Source organism: Erpetoichthys calabaricus, chromosome 6 (genome assembly GCF_900747795.2).
Source record: "Erpetoichthys calabaricus chromosome 6, fErpCal1.3, whole genome shotgun sequence".
Lineage (NCBI taxonomy): Eukaryota > Metazoa > Chordata > Cladistia > Polypteriformes > Polypteridae > Erpetoichthys > Erpetoichthys calabaricus.
Window position 1 is genome coordinate 152,990,918 of NC_041399.2, and position 19,501 is coordinate 153,010,418.

A 19,501-nucleotide genomic window follows, 5' to 3' on the forward strand; every position below is an offset into this window, starting at 1 on the left:
AATCCTGTGGCAAGTACAATGGTATCCAGTAACATATCTTGCTGCATTTCCTTCTCGAAAGGTATGCAACAGTGTAGCTTAAAGGCTGCTGTCCAAAAATGAACTATAGGTGTCGCTACCTCCTGCAAATGCAGTGTGAATTGGAAGATGGCGTGGGTGTCGTGCACGAACTTGTTGAGCTCTTTTAGGGCTACACTGGCATCAGTGAAGGGCGCCCCTGTCTGGGCACCGAGACTGTTGAGTCCGTACAGGTAAAGGATATGAGACATTACTTCAGGATTAAATAGTGTGTTTTGTCGAAAGCGCCTGGGCAAAGCGGTTTCGTGTCACGAAACGGGAAAACCAAGATTAAGAAAAACGGCCGCATGCTTTTTTTTTTTTTACCAGAAGAAAAATTGGAACAGATTTAACCTACCAACCTACCTACCTACCTAATAACAGCAACAACGTCTTGTATGTTACCACGGATTAAGCAGGAAAGTTCAGTGGGCATGCGCCTTCAGCTACGATGACGTTAACTTCAGCGTTTCCTTTTGGATTGCTAACAAACAGCTGGGAGTCCACTCTTCACTTCTAGACGCTAATTCAGTGTAGCTGGTTATCATTAGGTGACATTCGGTCAGATATAACGATACTGCATATAAATAAGAAAATATCAATATAAAACGCGTTCTGCTCTTGTTTTTGGGAATGCATCTTAACACAAACTTTGGTTAGAAGTACTGTAATTAAAATAGTTAAGGTAAATGGTTTTTCTGATTTTTGTTTTAGTATTGCGCTTTTGCATTTACGTTAGTGGAATGTTACTTTAATATATTATTTGAATGAACATAATATTCCTCGCAAAATAACATTCACATGTTTAAATTCAACAACAAAAAAGTTGCATATTTTAAGTAGGTTCTTTCAATACCGACCTGTTCTTCTCTTAAACAAACAGATAAACATCCATCTGCTTATTATGGAGTCCGCTTTCTGCAGGTATAAGCGCGGAGTTGGTAGCATCTGTGTTATTCTTCATGGCAAAGGCTGTGAATACTTATGTACATGTGATTTCACAGTTTTTTTATTTTTAATAAATTTACAAAAACCTCAAGTAAACTTTTTTCACGTTGTCATTATGGGGTGTTGTGTGTAGAATTCTGAGGAAAAAAATGAATTTAATCCATTTTGGAATAAGGCTGTAACATAACAAAATGTGGAAAAAGTGATGCGTTGTGAATACTTTCCGGATGCACTGTGTGTGTATGTATGTATGTGTGTATATATATATATATTTAGTAAACTTAGTTTTCTAATTTCTATAACTTGGGAAATAACACATCACTTAATTAGCTCAGGAGTCCCAATTAAAAACAGAAGCTGGTTGGAACAAAAATCTGCAGCCACAAGGGGGCAACAGGACTGAGGTTGGGAAACACTGGCCTAGCCTATTTGAAAATTCAAAACCTTGCTGTTAGCTTGTTTGGCAACTCTCAGTTAGCTTGGTATGATAGTGTGTTGGTATGTGTGCAAGGGTAACCAAAGACAACTGGTGTCCTAGGAAGGGACTTAAATTCTGTTGGGTAGGCATTAATAATCCTGTGTTGCAAAATTGTGTTCAGGAAAGTGATTGAATGGATGGAAAAGCAAGCCAAACCTCAATAAACTAGGGGGCTCCGCCCCCTGCTCACTTCGCTCGCCAACCCCTGGTGTTGGGAATGACAAAGAGCGTGATGTATGAATGAGATATAGAATAGTGTGAAGGTGTAGATGATGCAAATAGAAAGCAAACAATAAAGTGTGTGGCACAGTGTAAAGGTTTATTGGAAAATTTCTTTGTACACGCCGTTTAAGTGTAAAAGGTAATTCCAGGTCAGAACTTGTAATGTCAATGAAGATGGTTATTGTTGTGATCAGAGTCAAGTTTGTCAGAGCTTAGAAAGAGTTGTGTCTCTCCAGGAAGTAATGGAATGACTTGGGTATTTATGTTTTCCACATTAATATTATTTGGACATAATATAGTGCGTTGTGTTAAAAGGGGCATTTGGTCTAATGAGATTGCTGTTCCAAATCTTTCTGTAACTAAGTCGTCGCACATAAAGGCTTGAGGAATTGTAATAATATGTGGGTGAAGTCCATCTGTATTGGTGAGTGTACCATCTCCCAGTTGTAATAAGCAATTGTTATGATCTGGTTCTGGACATCGTATGTTTTGTACTAACTGAATCTTTTGAAAGCAATGCCAATTGTCTGCGTATTTTAAGTTGCACTGAACAATAGCTGAGCGCATGGCATGTGGAAGAATAGCTAAGCACTGTCTAAAATCTCCTCCTAATAAAAGTACTTTTCCTCCAAAGGGAATATTATTATTCATAAACGTTTGTAGAAGTTTATGAATGGTGTTAAGTGACTGGATGCCATTGTACATTCATCAATAATTAACAGTTTTGCAATACGGATGTCACGTGCAGTGCCACCGTTAATGTTCATAGTGGATACCGATTTGTAGGATCTAATGCAGTTCATAAAGATTTCACTTTCAGGTACATCGTTAGTTAGAAGCTTCTGTAGATATTCAGGATATGAATGTAAAGGAGGCAGTCTAATTTGACCCTTTTGACAACAACGTGTAAATGTATTACTTGTATTGCCAGTTGTTTCTTCAGGGAAGTGAACTGAATGACAATGATTGCAAATGACATTCATTAAGCCAAATGAATTTTCCTGGTGTATGTTTTGCTTGTGCCGTTTGAGAGGCGCGTTGTTGCATGTGTAGTATTTGGGACGTGTTGTTTTGGAGCTGTAATTGATGTGCCTGTGCTGTGTGAGAAGCCCGTTGTAGCCTTCGCTGCCGTTAACGTATGTCTGAGACGGGAGGTGTTTCATTTTGAATCCGTGCCTGTTGCGATGCAGCACTTTGATTGATAGATTGCGTCATGTGGATCTAGGATGTAGATTTGTGCATATTTGCGTTGTTGATTTGTTTCAGGGTGCACTGTTCCAATGCGATGCAGTATTTGTGCACATATGCGAAAGCAGTATGGGCCATTGCCCTTTGGTGGCCTGATATTTACTCCGGTAGATGCAAAAGCAAATGAACTATTGTAGGATCTAACGCAGTTCATAAAGTTTTTACTTTTAGGTACATCGTTAGTTAGAAGCTTTAGTTGAGCTTTGCGTTTTTGGAGCCGAGACATTTTTTCTTCTAGAAATATGGATAAGTAATAAGGAGTATCGCACTCACTGTTAATATGGAGCCTTTTCTGCGGTTGAACGGTTAATAGTGCCTTATTGTAATGAGATCCACCTATGCTGCATAGTGTGAATTGTGTTTGGTCCCGTTATCCGATCGGTATCGTTTTGTACCTGTGATCGTGAATTCATGACTTGTTTGTTCTTGAGTGTGAGAAATATGGATAAGTAATAAGGAGGATCGCACTCACTGTTAATATGGAGCCTTTTCTGCGGTTGAACGGTTAATAGTGCCTCATTGTAATGAGATCTACCTATGCTGCATATTGTGAACGTGTTGAGGTGACGTATGTTTAATACGGACGGTTCATTTAGAAATGGGGCTTTGTGTGTCATTTGTTATTTATGTTACTGTGGTCGTGGGTCTGAAGCGTCGTTTTTGTGTACGTTTCGTGTGCTATGTCCGTAGTCTGTCCCGTTTTGTGTCCAATGGGCTTTGTGTGGTGCTCGCGGCTTCTTTTTTTTTGTGTGCTACGTGCTTGTTGAATCGTCCTCTTTGTGTGTGTCCCGTCCGTTGCTTGTGTGTGTGGGGGGGGGGGGGTTGCTTGTGCGGCGCTGTGTGCGTCGCCTGCGTTTGACTCCTTTTTTCTGTGCTCACTCCTTTTTTCTGTGGTCTTGGCCGCCTCTCGCGGCGCCTCATTTCTTGGGGCGCCTGCGCAGTACGACTTTTTGCGGCTACGGCCCATGGCCGGATGTCCCTGCGTCCATCCGGTTTCGCATTCTCGGTTAGTAATGTGGATTCTATTGCACTTAAAGTGGCGGTAGTAGCAACACATGCATTTGCCTTTTCTCCCCTCATTTAAGCTACCACTGGAAAGCCAGATCTCTTTTTGAACAAGTTCCTATGAAATAATTTTGGTTGTTAACCGCTATACAATCATTTAATTGCTGTAACCTTGCAGGGCCAGGATTGCCTATGTAAACTTTGAAAAATAAATGATACAACATACTTTTGAAGTATTGTGATTTGAAGTTGGTTTTAGGACAGCCTGTGTCAATAAGATGGCACCCATTATAGCTATACATACTGTATTTCAAATGGATCTCTTCAAAGTGCATTTACAACATAATAAATGCCATTTGTAAGCTGCTAACACACACATACTGAACAGTCTCCAGGAGGGAAGCAGCAGATAGTAAAAATCAGGGAAGAATTGGTGACATTCACTTTGTATATAGAAACTAAACCTTCATTTTAGGATTAATCACGAAATTCTAAGGATAGTATTTTCCAAATGTTTGCCATATTATTTCAGGACCAACTAAATACAGAAACAAGGTGACAACTTGTTTGAGATGAAAGTTCTGTTAAAGGCACTCTTTGAAAGGAAGAGATAATAGCAAATGATCCATTCTCTGTAATCTCAATTTTTGGTCAAAGGGCAGGATATACAAAAATAAGTAGAGATGAGCATCACTGCAGCTGTAAAATCAAGACTTGCTTTATCACTGCATCAGCATTAGTTTACATGGGATGGCACAATTATAATTACTTCTGGCATTCTTTGCACCATACCATTTTAAGTGGACATTGTAGTTAGTACTGTTACCTTCTGGTTGTCTGCATGCTTTTAAACTTCTGATTGTCAGATTTTACAGGATTGTTTCCATCAGTTACTGCCTATTTTAGATGACTGAATTGTTATGTCATTTTGAGACCATAATCTCTTTACCTTATGTTCAGTCTTAATACTATGGCACCATTTACTTTAAACACAGACCTCCAAATACAAAAAAAATATTTTTACTTGATGTTTTGGTTTTCCTTTGTAGATGTTTGACTTATGTCCAACTGCAAATAATACAAATAATAAATTCCTGTTTAGGAATATGAATCTTTTAATTAAAGCAGCTATAGTGAAAACTGGAAAATGTTTAGCTATATCTTGTAGAAGCTATGATACAATAGAGTCTTTATAGAAGTCTGCTTTATTTTTATATCTTATGAGCTCGGAATTAGTGATTTTTTGGGTTGTTATGAATATTCTTAATAGCTAAAATTGAATCTAAAAATAACCTCTGTATTCTGTATATCTGTTTTATGTTGCTTTTAACCGCTTTGATTTCTTTACTTCTAATAGCACTTTTGTGAAATCTGGCATGAAAAATGTCAATGGTGTACACCTGCATTACCAACAAACAGGAAGTGGCAGTCATGCAGTTTTACTTCTTCCTGGAGCCCTAGGTACTGTATATCCTAGACCTGTTGTTCACTGTAATGCATTGTGACAATGATTCAATTAATTGCAGTGTAATTTTGATTTATGATTATCTGTCAGATGACTTCATTTTACACTAGCCGAGAAATGAGCAATTCATTCAGTCGGAGAATTCAAGAAATAGTTTTATCTCAGGAATAGTGACTGTGTGATTAAAATATGGTTAAAGTAATATAAGTAGCATGATATTTTAGTAAAAGCATTTTCTGGAAAGGTGAAAAATCATGCAGATAAATATTTTTTGTTATACATTAGGCAAACTGCCCAAGGACTGATAAGCATTTTTATGATTATGACCATAAACTATGGGATGACTTTATTACCTAACTTTATTTAGTAGCATCTGGGTATTCCTTTGCTCTGTGTACACTCAGAATACACTGTAGTATGGTCTCCAGGTGCTAAAAGTTGGGCAAAGGGATCTGGCCCAGGTTGATTCCAGTATGTCTCATAACTTGTCAAGAGAAGACGGTGGTGAGTCTCTACTAAATTCATAGTCTGGTTCCTGAAACCTATAGTACTTTTCCTATCTTTGTGGCATGGAGTATTTTCCTATTTAAAAAAAAAAAGCCTGTTCATAGTTGACAACACTTATGCTATAAAGGAATATACCCCGTTGGCACTGAAGTACAGATATCCTTGCTGTATTTGTAGCAAATGTCCCAGTCTGTGACATGAAAATGTACCCTATACCATGGAACTGTCACCAATAGCCTTCAGTATAAAAAACATTTGGCTCTGTGTTTTTTTTTTTTTTTTCTTTCAATATCCTTGTCCTTTCATCAGTATTTGTGAGCAGAAACAAATTTTAGTCCTCCATTATTTGTGTTCTTTGGCTAGCTATTAACTGTATCGTTTTGTTTGTAGATGGCAGGAGTAGAACCTCTAGGTTGTTAATGACAGTGTCTCATCTGTAACAAAATACAATAGTTTGTGCATTTTCACATCAGGTGTGTGTCATTCATTAGCAGTTTGACCACAAAAACATTATTGTTATACACTATTAGTGCATTTATGATTAGTATTGCGTCATTTTTTTTGTTTCCATAGCAATAACTAATGGAAAGGTAGTTTTAGAATTATAGATTAAAATATGTTACTAATAATTAAGATCGATTGATGTTCCATTTCTTTGAGATCAGGTTACTGATCCCTGGACAGAACAGATGTAAAATAACACATTAAATGTTCTTCAGAAGAATTGCATTGTTTTCTTAACTCCTCTGTTCATTTATTATTTTATAGGTTATATTAAGAGCTTCTTTGACTAGAAGATGCAAATAATAGTTCTCCAACTTACACTACTTATGACTTTAATTGAATCCACAGTTCCTGTATAGTTTATGGCAGCCCTAGAATAAGAACATGTACTGTACAACTGCCAGTTCTAAATTACTGTTCAATTTATTTTAATGCTTAAGCAGATATCCCATATAATGTAAATTCCCATATCTTATATATTTTCAGGCTGCTACATTTTCAACAACTAGACAAAAAGATATCTATGATGCCCTTTAACCTCACTTTCACAAATGGTACAGTTCTGTTTCACTCAGAGCTGCTTAAATCATTTCAATGTGAAGTGTGTTATAGAGAATAAGAAGAAGTGTGATTCCCAAAGCAGTTGTTACTACTAGTCATTTCTTTATTATATTTGCAGCAATACTTTTTTGTTTTTGTTTTTTATTAAAGGTAGCAGCCACACTGACTTTGGGCCTCAGCTTGATTATCTAAACAAAGAATACTTCACAGTTGTGGCCTGGGATCCTAGAGGATATGGAAAGTCCATACCCCCTGAAAGAGACTTTCCTCTGGATTTTTTCTCACGAGATGCTGGTGATGCTGTAGCTCTAATGAAGGTAGGATATACATTGTGAAAATAGTAAATTTAATTGGAGTCTGCTTTGCAGTCAATTGAGAAATCATCTATGCAGTTATTTTTTCTCTTGGTAGCTTCAAAGGCAATTGTGTTTGAATGAATCAATATTTGGCCTTTAATAAAGCACACTGTAAATAGTTTTAATGAATTCAAAAGATTTTGCCCTCTGCAGAATACATGTAAAAGAGTAGTTCTTGTCATATGCCATTCTTTGGAGAGATTAAGGTGAATTTAGAAACCAGCACTTTGTTATCCAGTGACTACAGCTGAAGTTTTGCAAGTCTGTCAGTATGCTTTGGCTTTAGGCAAACTATTTTTAGGAAGTAAACTTTTAAAATCCTGCGTAATTATCAATTTTCAGCAGGCAGTGGATTAATAATGCTGCAGTTTGTCTTATATAAAATGTTCCGTTAATATTTTATGATTTAACTATGGATATTTTAATTTCTGCTTCAGATTTCTCAAAAGGATTTCTCAGAATATTTTGTGCACAGTATTGCCAAATTCTCCAACTTTTTGAATGTCTTTTAGCAATATACTATAAATAGGAAAACCCACGTTTCATTTTCAAAAATGATTTAGGTATATACTGGTGCACATACAGGGTTCATTTCATTATTGTTGCAGTGCTGCGACAATTGAGATAATGGAAAAACTGTCAAAAGACTAAAATTTAACCCTTGCATATAGCGTAGGTCTCTCCCTAAAAATGCATAATTTATAGTTGACACTAACAAGGAATGGGAGTGAAAAGCAGTAGTAACTGTTTAGATATCCAGCCTTAATCCCTGAAAGTGAGACAGTAGTGCTTCCTGTCAGGTTAAGTTGCAAAAGTAAAAGTAAATATTTTATGTATTACAGAAAATAATATGTGTAATTAAAATATAGAATGTGAAGAGCCTTCTCTATTTACCCAAATGACGATCACTACCTTGTAGAAAATATTGAAATTTCAATATTTGACTTTATCCAGTCATTCACAACTTGGAAAGGTTCTATAAGCCATTTTCTTTCTAGTTTCTTACTTTTCAACAACAAGTCTGCTTAGAAAGTTATTTCTGCTTTGTACTTTCTGATTTTATCTCTTTGGAAATTCACACTTTTTTGAGAAAAATCATATTGTTAAAAATAATACATTTTACATACAGTACATATGCATAACTATACAAAAATATATATTTTTTAAACATGTTTGCATGTGTAAGAACCCTTCCTATTACAGTGGACCTACATCTCTCTATTATAATAAAAAAATCCTGGGACGATACTTTTTAGCTTGCGACGAGACATGACTTTTTCAGAGAGATACTTTCACGTCCCGTGAGACGAGAATTGTGCCAAGTGATTTAACCACACCCGGGGCCAGAAATAAAAATAGGCGACAAAGTAGAACGTTGTAAAGAATTCAAAAACGTTGGCACAATACACATGCAGAGCAGGTTAGAGATAATGAAAGTACTAAAATTCGCAAGTATCAGAAAATGATAGTAAAGATCGCATTAGCTCAAACAAACGGAAATTATTACTCAGTGAAATAACAGAACAGCGAAAAGTGATCGAATATATTGTACGGATTTAAACTTTGTGTTGGAGACCTGTAGATCGTCTAATTCGTGTTGCCATCAGGGAAAAGTAGTGTTTCTTCCCAATGAAGAGGAGTATCTGTAAGAATTAAAAGATGTGTTGTTTGGTGAAAGTGAAATCCACATACGCGAGCGGCAGAGAAGTGAAGTGGCTGGTGCGTAGCGCTGGCCGGGGGGTTGGAAAGCGAAGCAAGCAGGGGGCGAAGCCCCCTAGTTGTGCCAAATTATACTCTTACAATGTTTCATATATCATGCATTATCCATTTTGTCTTTTGACGTGTTGTAGTATTGTCTGTGTACAGGATAAAGTGAAGTTCTTATATCTTCTTCTTTCGGCTTCTCCCTTTAGGGTTGTCACAATGGATCATCTTTTTCCATATCTTCCTGTCCTCTCCACCTTGGTGTGTCACACTCACAACCTGCATATCCTCTCTCACCACATCCATACACCTCTTCTTAGGTCTTCCTCTTTTCCTCTTGTCTGGTAGCTCCATCCTTAGCATCATTCTCCCAATATACCCAACATCTGTCCTTTGCACATGTCCAAAGCAACACAATGTCGCCTCTCTGGCTTTGTCTCCAAACTATCCAACCCAAGCTGAGCCTCTAATGTACTTGTTCCTAATCCTGTCCCTCCTCCTCACACCCAATGTAAATCGTAACATCTTTAACTCTGCCACCTTTCTTTTTGTCAGTGCCACCGTCTCCAAGCCATATAAACATAGCTGGTCATAACTACCATCTTGTAGATCTTCCCTTTCACTCTTTGTGGTACCCATCTGTCACAAATCACTCCTGACCCTCTTCTCTACTCACTCCACCCTGCCTGCACTCTCTTCTTCGCCTCTCTTTCACACTCCCAATTATTCTGTACTGTTTATCCCAAGTATTTAAACTCATCCACCTTTGCGAACTCTACTCCCCACACCTTCACAATTCCTCTGACCTCCCTCACATTCACACACATGTATTCTGTCTTGGACCTACTGACCTTCATTCCTGACCACTCTAGAGCATATCCCCACATCTCCAGGGTCTCCTCATCCTGCTCCATACTCTCACTACAGATCACAATGTCATCCGCAAACGTCATAGTCCACGGGGACTCTTGTCTAATCTTGTCTGTCAACCTGTCCATCAACATTCTTGCATGCATATTCAGCCAATATGCAACACATCACTACTCTCTGGCACTATGTTAAACTTCAGTTTACTGTATAGAATGATCAGTTTATCTGATTGTTATTCAGGTTCCCAGTTCGGGACATCTGGTGGGAAAAATCCCTAATAAAAATTCAAATATAGATGACAGAAGACTTCATTTTTGTATTCTAGAGAGTCAATTCAGTGAATTTTTTAAAAAATGTAGTGAAAAAAATTTGGATTTGCAAACATTTGGTCAGGTTTTTTTTTTTTTTTTCCATTTGCAGCATTACATGAAACAATAATCTTTGGCATTCATGGCCATGGTCTACTCATGTTTTTGTTTTCCCAAATGTTACATTTTTCATAGTATTTTTTCTATTTTTGACAGTTACAGCATTTGATTTCTGCCTTATCAGAAGGATAGGCATTTCCAGATGCTCGTTTTACAAGACATTACTGAGATATAAAAATGTATCATCCAGAACTATGAAATGTCCAGTTTTTAACTCTTAATCATTGTCTTTCATATAAGCAAATAATGGATACATTTATTAACATGTCTTGTATTTTAATCTCTTTAAAGAGCATGCTTTGAATTTTACTAGGCTTTATCATTTAACAAGTTTTCTATGCTTGGCTGGAGTGACGGTGGAATTACAGCACTAACTGCTGCTGCAGTATACCCCTCAGTTATGAATAAGCTGGTTGTTTGGGGAGCAAATGCATACGTTACACAAGAGGATTTACAGCTTTATAATGGTAAGGTATTTTAAATTCTGCTATATTATAAACCTGTCTGGTTGTTTGTGTAATAAAATATGGATGAAAGCTGTTTCTTTCTGAAAATATGATCTGGTAAGATAGTGTGGTGACCAGTTGCCCTGGCATGAGTGAACATGGAAGTATGAGTGATTAGTGGAATAGAGCTGGTCCTTGTCTTGTTCTGGATCCAGATAGGATAGAAATTGGCTGTCACATCAGGCTGTATTAAACTAACCAAGTTTCAGAAAATTAATGATGCATCTGACTGCAGGTTAAGGTCCCAGAGGTACATTTAGCAGAGCAGTGCAACATTAACGAAGACGGGCTACAATCCTATCCAAAAACACCCAGGGTTCATTCCCCTTTCATCTTAATGTTTTGCTATCAAAATCTCAATAGAGATTTGGCCTTCAGTTTCTCTCTTTCAGTAATGTTTTGATTTACTTATTTTTTAATTTGTGGTATAAGTACATAAAAGCCAATTAATTTCCGGAAATTACAACTCACAAAACTAATTTGAGCAGTGGAACTTAAGGCTGAAGACTGAAATTGTTTGTTCTACCAAAACTAGACAAAAAAACATTTTCATGGGCTTGGGTGCGGGAATTAGTTGCAGTGGAGGAAAAATTTAAATTTGAAATTTCGTTCCATCAGATGGAATCGAACACTCTACCTGTCTGCATGCCTGCATTATTTTTGCATTAAATCCATCCATTATTGAATTTGCCAAATCCAATTTATTGTGACACATTGATACATTTTGAACAAAGTAATTTTACAATGCAGGGATTTATCAGCAGTGTAATTTTATAGCTACTATGCCAAATAACATATAAGCTTGAGTAAATGTTCATTATTTAACCTATATAGGACCTTTTTTTCTGTTTCTGTAGCTGTTCGAGATGTATCTACCTGGAGTGAAAAGATGAGGAAACCAATGGAGAAAATTTATGGACCAGAGTATTTTGCTAAAACCTGGTTGAAGTGGGTTGAGGGCATTAGTCAGTTTGCACTCCAGCCAGATGGTAAGTTGAGTGGTAAAAGGGAATATTTAAAGACAGTTTTTATAACCTTTATGTATACAAGTTTTTAAGAAATACTGCAAGCTAAAAAATAAAATGATCAAAGTGCAGTGAAGCAAAATATTTACAGAGTTATTGTTTACTGCTTGAACATCTTTATTTAATCAAAACATAAACAAAGGTGAAAGATATTTGAAAATTAACAATAAAGATTCAAATTCCTCTGTGAAATTTTAATAGTGGCATTTTTCATTTGTAAAATATATATGCTCATTGATACATGCTTTAGTATGTTGTGTTAAAGTAAATTGAATCCAGTACATTTAAAGCAGTTAGAAATAATATTTTAAAATCTGTCTTAAATTTAAATGGAAGCTAATATAGAGAATTGATAGCATGGATTATATGATCATACTAGGAGCAGCATTTTGAATTAACTGAAAACTAGAAAACAGTTTGAACATGCTGTAAATAAAGCACTGCTCTAATTGATTACACTCGAAATACATTTACTAACTTTGAAGTGCCCTGCAGAGTGAGAGGGGAAAAAAATTGTATATTTCTCGGGCAGAACTAGAAGTTTTTGGAATAATGCAGTATGCTAAGTACTAAAATGAGAGAACAGTGACAAAAATTAACGTATTTTTCAAGAATGTTCACTTACACTTTTCTTATGAACCATGCCTATAGTTGCATAGGCAGAACCCTGTTATGATTTTGTTAATTATTGTGTTTTGTCCCACATTTTTCATCCAGTTGCATTGCTTTCTCCAACTAAAGGAGGTTACTATCTCTGGCTTAATTTAAAAAAGGAGTGTCACTCTTAGCTGCTACACATGTCAAAGATTGGGCTTCATTAGCTATATTTAAATTTGTGGTCTTTGTGAAACATCTGTAGTTTGGTAATTATTAGAAAGTATATGGTTAAGAAATGAAGGGAAACATAACAATATTCATTGTTTTCTATTAGTGGTCATTATCTTTTTTGAATGGTCCTAAAAGAAGTATCTGAAATAAAAATTAGTTTTTTCCGTAAGTAGAAGGTTAATTTGCCATTCATTTCTATGAACCTGCACATAGTACAATGTTTTTAAATTTATTAATGAAATACCTAATATTTTTTCTGTCTTTGAAAAAGATATGTAAAATTGAAAGATAAAAACTCATTCATTATAGAATATTTTAAGCACTATTTACATTTCATCCAATTGAGATTCATACATTTTAAGCCATGTTAATACAGGGTGGTCCAGATCTAATTATGCAATTATTGCATTGCATTGAAAGTTGCATAGTTAGATCTGGAGCACCCTATACAAGTCTGTTTTGCTGTATTCTGGAATGTACCAGGAGCAGTTCAATAAAAAGATTAAACCTGTAACATCTGGCTTTTAATCTTTATGTAGAATTTTGTCAAATAATGATTTAAATTTAGCTGTGGTTTTTTATTCATGTTTTAATATGCTTATATATCCAAGAAAGTGATGTTGATGAATTATCTTGTTTCTTCAAGTTGTACTTTTCTGTTACAATGCTCTGGACATGTTTTATCCACCCATTAGTTTTCTTAATAAACTGTCTTATACAAAACACAAATCAATCTTTTATTTTGATGTTGCACAACAATGTCAGTCTTATTTTGATCTTTATCCCCAGTACAGTATACCATAGTTGGCATAAATGTGTAAAGAAAACATAATAAAGTATTTTTCTTTGTTCCTTTTTGTATTGAAATAGTCATCTATGATCTAAATTGTTTTGAACTGGTTTCAGGATACTACTGGATGATTTAAATGTAATATTATTTAGGGAAAGTTATTGAACTTTGTTTGTCCTTTGTTCTATACTGTGTTTCTGTTTCACAGCAAAATACCATTGCAAACTTAGTAATTAACTACTGAGTTCCAAAAAGATTTTGCTCAAGTATACTAACAGGAAATGGGGAAAAATATTAATCTTGTTAATGCGTCCAGCACATGACATTCTCGACATAAAGGTGTGAATTTAATAATAAAATAATGAAGCCAAAATTTAAATATATGGAATAAAAAGAATCATATCTTTTTGTAATTACTTTCTCCTGTCGTAATTGTGCAGCACTTTGGGCACAAATTTCTGCATAAAAATATAAATAAGCGACAATTTGATTTCTGGCAGACAAACATTCGGACAGAAGTTACTGAGTGATCAAATCATGTTCATTGGTGATGAATATGTAGAAATATGAAGAAAACTCTAAGCCATATAATTTCATCCTGTCACAATACTTTCTCTATGTACTGCATACCTTGGGTGTGTAGATAAAAATAGGTGTAATATTTCTTTTATTATAACACATTTTAAGAAGTCACTGATTAATACCCAGCATTTTTATTAAGAGCAGTAATATTTTTATATACTTTCTGGATGTTTTACAATAATCTTCATTGTTAACTGTTCTAGAGTACCTAATACACCAAAAGGCTAAAATTTAGACTAAATTGTTGAAACATCTCTCTCTGATTTGAATTACAGGGAATATTTGTCGAGAGATATTACCACAGATTGTTTGTCCAACATTAATTATTCATGGACAGAAAGATCCCATGGTACCAAATTTCCATCCAGAATTTCTTCACAAGCATATCAAGAATTCTCGGTAAGAAACATTTTGAAGTTCATGAAATATCACAAAGGGGTGCTGAAAACTATTTAGAACATGCATCAGTTGAGGGTCAAACTATTAAATCATTTATTGCACAGGTTGAGTACGCCTAATCTGAAATGCCTGGGTCTAGAAGTATTTTGAATTTTGAATATTTTCAGATTTTGGAATATTTGCGTATACATGAGATACTGTATGTATGAAGACACCCTTAAACAAGTAGGGACATGAAAAACCATGTAAATGACGACTCTAGTGTGAAATAATTCATATGATGAGTCATATTAAACTTCAAATGTGATGAATATAATGTATTGACTATATGTTAATTCCCTTTAATGTGATGAATATAATGTATTGACTATATGTTAATTCCCTTTAGTGTTGTACTATACTTCCTGTGTTCATAATTTAATATTTTCTGTGTTAAATAGTTTCCCTGTATGATTATCATCTTCAGCAACAATACTATTTCAAACTCATTACTTGTTTTTCCCCACATTGTGTCACTTTAGTACTTTCTAAAATACTTTTAACTATTTGTAGTAAATTATTTGGCAGTTACATCATACTGTTCATCCACACCATTCATCAGAACTCACATCCTGTATAGTGGCCATCCATATTCCGTCCCAGCAGCATTGGCTGCAAGGCAGACACCAATCCTGAATTGGAAAGACAGTTGCAGAGTACATTCTTGCACAAATCTGCACTTGCTTGTATCAGGTCAATCACCAATTTATAATCACTACCATCTCTGGGATTTTGAGTACTTTGGAGCAATTACACATGGGTATGTGGAGACTGGATAATCCACATGTAGTTGGTGGTTGAGCTTGAAATTGAACCCTGGTCCTTGAAGCTGTAGTACAGCAGCTGTATCACCTCCTCATTTGCATACAGTAGTAAAGTACTGTAAATGTTCAGCAAACCAATGTTTTGAGGGATGATGTTTTTGCTAGGCAATGAAATGATTGCAGTTGCCTGTCTCTTAGCATTGTCTTTTGTATTGTTTTGTGTAAAAGAATAATTGCTGTTATCTATTATTGCTTAACCATAACTATTTACTCAGAGAGCAGATGGAATTTTGAAGAGTTTCTATGCCATGTCTTGAACGTTTAAGCTTCTGTCAATTTTCTTGGTATTTTTTGTGTCTTCTGTTTTTTCAGGTTGCATTTGATGCCAGAGGGGAAACATAATTTGCATCTGAGATTTTCAAAAGATTTTAACAAACTAGTTGAAGAATTTCTTCTAGAAAGATGACTGCAAAAATATAACTCAAAGATATCCTTCAATGAATGCTTAAAGTGCAGTAATATTTCATATCAAGCATAATGTATGTATTTACAGAAACTTAGAAATGATTAGATTTTGGTTTATTTTGATCTTGACTTTTGAACATCTTAATACTGTACGAGTAAAAACAAAAAATTAAGATGGCTGTAGTGATTTTTGCATATTCTCCATGAGCTGACACAATAGGTAGGTAACATGATGATAAACATTTTTTAAGTAATTGTATTCTCTCCATTGGACTATTTGGAATGTGGAAAATACTCTTCTGTTGATGCGCAAACTAAGAGTGTATTTATAAAATCAGTTTAGAAATAGATGCCATATATTGTTTCATGCAATTGAGCAAAAAATTAATTTGTTTTTGTAAATGCATTAATTGCTTATGTAATTTCAAACCATAACCAAAACCACCTGACTTAAAGGAATGTTTTAATAATAGGTTGCAGTATAGTTAAATGTGAAATTAGGCAAAAGAGTTTGTGATACAGATTACTTCAATGTTTTTTGTTTATGTTTGTTTTCCACATAATATTAAAACATAACATTCCCAGACAGATTTAATTCATTTAATATATGTCTGTTCAATTAGTTCACATTAGTAGCAGGTAGGTGGACATAACTAAGCAACTTATATAGACACTTGTAATTTTTTTATGCTCAAATCATATGTTTCAGTATGTAACTCTGTTTTTATTTTCAAGGCATCTTTCTCGCCTCCTGTCCAGTTTTATACTTCTTGTCCTTGAAGGCGACTCTGTCGGTGTGCCTCCTATGCCTTTTCTCTTCCTTGTGTGTCTCACACTCAAACTTCCTCTTTTGATCATGTCACCAAGACCAAACTGACTAATGAGATTGCTCTGAAGGATTGATAACATACACAGACTTAGTGTTTTGTCATATAGTGTTTGGGTATGTATATCAATGTGTGTGTGTATAGCTTTGATTAACTTGGTGCTGTGCTTGGGATCATTGTCTTGCTGGAAAGTCCAATGATCACCAAGATTCAATTTCTGAAAAGGAAGCATCAGATTCCTCTTTTAAAAAAAAAAAAACAAAAACAAAAAAACAGGAAAACATCCCCACATCATCAATGACCCACCTTCATGTTTGACTGTAGGGATGGTATTCTTTTGGTCATAAGCCTGACCTTTCTTACACCAGACATGCTGCTTGTCATGTGCCCAAACAGTTCCAATTTAGTTTCATCATTCCATAGGACTTTTTCCCAAAACTCTGCAGGCCTATCCAAATTTCTCCTGGAATATTCTACTAAAACTTTGATGCTATTTGTGGTCAATAGTGGAGTGCTTCTTGAAATGTGGCCATGAAGTCCTTGTTTTTTCATTCTTGTCTTATAGTTGCCACCGAAGCACTTGTCCCGGCCTTCATCAGTTCATCCTGTAGGTGTTTTGCAGTAACACAGGGGTTTTTCTAAGTTCTCCTGACTAAGTTGTTATGGGCTTTTGATGAAATTTTGGGCTTTGTCCCTTGGCCACGTAAGTTTGCAGATGTGCCATAAGTTTCAAACTTCCTTACAATGCTCCCAATGGTGCCTCTTGGAATGTTCAGTTTTTTGGGGATCTTTTTAAACCCAATGCCCTTCAGGTATAATGAAATAGGTTCCTCTCTCAGCTGAGTTGAAAGCTCCTTAGCCTTACCCAAGTCACCTCCAACACCTTCATGGGTGGGGTTTATATACATATCACATCTTAAGCCAATTAAGTATTTTTATTGAAATCCCAAATGGCTTAATTATGTTTTGGCTCCATTTTAGGTCATAAAAACTAGCAGAAAGTTTTAAAAACAGCAGTATTATATAAGGGTTGAATAATTGTGACATGGTTATATTAATAAAATATCCTGTTACTCACAAGTACTACATCATACATTTTCTTTGTTGATTTTATGTGTAACTCAAACTGACAAAGAAGTTATTCCAAGCAGAATCTAGCTTTCATTGGTAAATTGATGCAATCAGAACTACTCAACCCCACAAAGATTGTAACTCTGTGTGTGTGTGTGGGGGGGGGGGGGGGGCATTCAAGAAAAAAAAGATTGTTTCGTAAATATATAAATTAGTTCAGATATATGTGTGTGTGTATAGAAATATATAATATTTCTATCTGTCTATATCTTGGTTCAGATATATACATTTATTGAAATACATCTGTTTGGATATATAGGTCGGTTCTGATCTATACATTGGCGGCACAGTGCAGCCATGTAAGTTTAGCATCTCCATTTTGCTTAATCATTGCTTCAACATTGTTGTACATAGTTTATACAAGAAGCATATGCCTGTCGGTCATGTTTTATTTCATAAGCCGTCTTGGTTGGAAGTCCTCAATTCCAAGGTACTTTTCTTTGCTTTCATTATTTAAAACACACTCACGGATACCTGCCTCCTCACCCTGCTCCATCACACTCTGGCTCATTGGCACTGTTTTTCATTGTATTTAACTCCTGCTCCATGCAAAATGACATCCTATGATACAACGATGTAATGAAGTCTGTATTATACCATTGCCAGGGGTATTAACACATTAATGTCGTTTTACCAGGGTTCTCTGTGACTGGGGGCAGACAGTAAACTTGGTTAAAATGGTATCAAAAATGCCACTTGTTAGTTGTACTTTCTGTTGTTTTGGCATTCTTACTATATGTTCTGCTACCAATAAATTCTCCAAAGCTGTCTGATAGGGGCCCACATTTTTACAACTCTGCTCCAGCCATGGAAATGAATGCCCCCTCCAGTGAAAGGAACAGAGAGCACCACAGTAGACAAATTCATGTTAAAGAATTTTAGCTGTCTATTGTTTATTTTGCAAGCAGCACACTGGGGGTGTAACAAGCCGGGGTGGGACTGAGAGTGGTGAGGAGGGTATGTTTGCGAGTGTTTTAAATAATGAAAGCAAAGATAAATGCCTTGGAACTGAGAACCTTCAACCGAGCTTAAGAAATAAAATTTAAAAAATATGCTTCTTGTATAAAACATGTACAATAATGACAACAATGACGAAGCGCGTAACCTCAACTGGGACTACAGTTCCCATACTATCCTGCTAGTACACAAGTGGGAGCGTCACCAGAAGGGTACTGTCCTCCAGTGTACACGTAGAATACGTGGCTCTGGGTGGAACCACCATCTAGTCTGGCTAGGATGCCAGCCTGACATTGCCTTCTCTGATGATATATACTCACACTGTTATGTTAAAATTTTTGTTCTCATGTTTGACTGTTCCTGAATGTACTGGTGCAAGTGCCAGAAGGTAGGTGTGTGAAAAATGGCTGTTACAATGGTGGATATCTTTAACTATCCTAGGAAGTCTAAACTTCAGCAGTATAGGTGGCATGAATCCTAAATTAAAGAGTTTGGTGGTCAGCCTTGATCGTACAACAGTGTTAAACTAGCCGACGCCCACCATAGCATATGGCGGTGTAAGAATAGGAATGGAAAACGGTGAGAAAGGAATTCAGAAATCAAGAAGAAATAAATACTTCTTGAAAGACGCAGTGTGCATATAGAATTTCCGGCCAAGCAGGATTACATGTGAAAGCGATAAATAAATCGGGCTTTCCGAATTTACGTACTATGGCCATGGCATCCTGATAGTTTTGTTGCATGTATCTTGGACTTCCTGGAAATGTGGACGGTAATATGATCATTTTGCCTACATGAACATTGTTATTTTCAGCGTTTGCTTGCAGTGTGTCTG

The 19,501-nt window shown here is 35.8% G+C and overlaps 1 protein-coding gene across 1 annotated transcript; it reads left to right on the top strand.

The window, feature by feature from the left end:
- Positions 1 to 135: 135 nt before the first annotated feature.
- On the top strand, positions 136 to 16,398 carry bphl (biphenyl hydrolase like). The gene is made up of 7 exons (XM_028804007.2): positions 136 to 251; positions 5,316 to 5,419; positions 7,146 to 7,312; positions 10,667 to 10,820; positions 11,717 to 11,848; positions 14,360 to 14,483; positions 15,659 to 16,398. The coding sequence occupies exons 1-7, from the start codon at positions 148 to 150 to the stop codon at positions 15,750 to 15,752; spliced, it is 879 nt and encodes a 292-aa protein (XP_028659840.2). The 5' UTR covers positions 136 to 147; the 3' UTR covers positions 15,753 to 16,398.
- The last annotated feature ends 3,103 nt before the right edge of the window (positions 16,399 to 19,501 follow it).

Bases quoted from the DNA above. Each gene is read 5' to 3' on its own strand.
- bphl (XM_028804007.2), top strand. From the start codon at position 148: ATGGCGTGGGTGTCGTGCACGAACTTGTTGAGCTCTTTTAGGGCTACA. The intron at 7,313-10,666 runs GTAGGATATACA...GAATTTTACTAG, and splicing joins ATGCTGTAGCTCTAATGAAG to GCTTTATCATTTAACAAGTT. The intron at 10,821-11,716 runs GTAAGGTATTTT...CTGTTTCTGTAG, and splicing joins GGATTTACAGCTTTATAATG to CTGTTCGAGATGTATCTACC.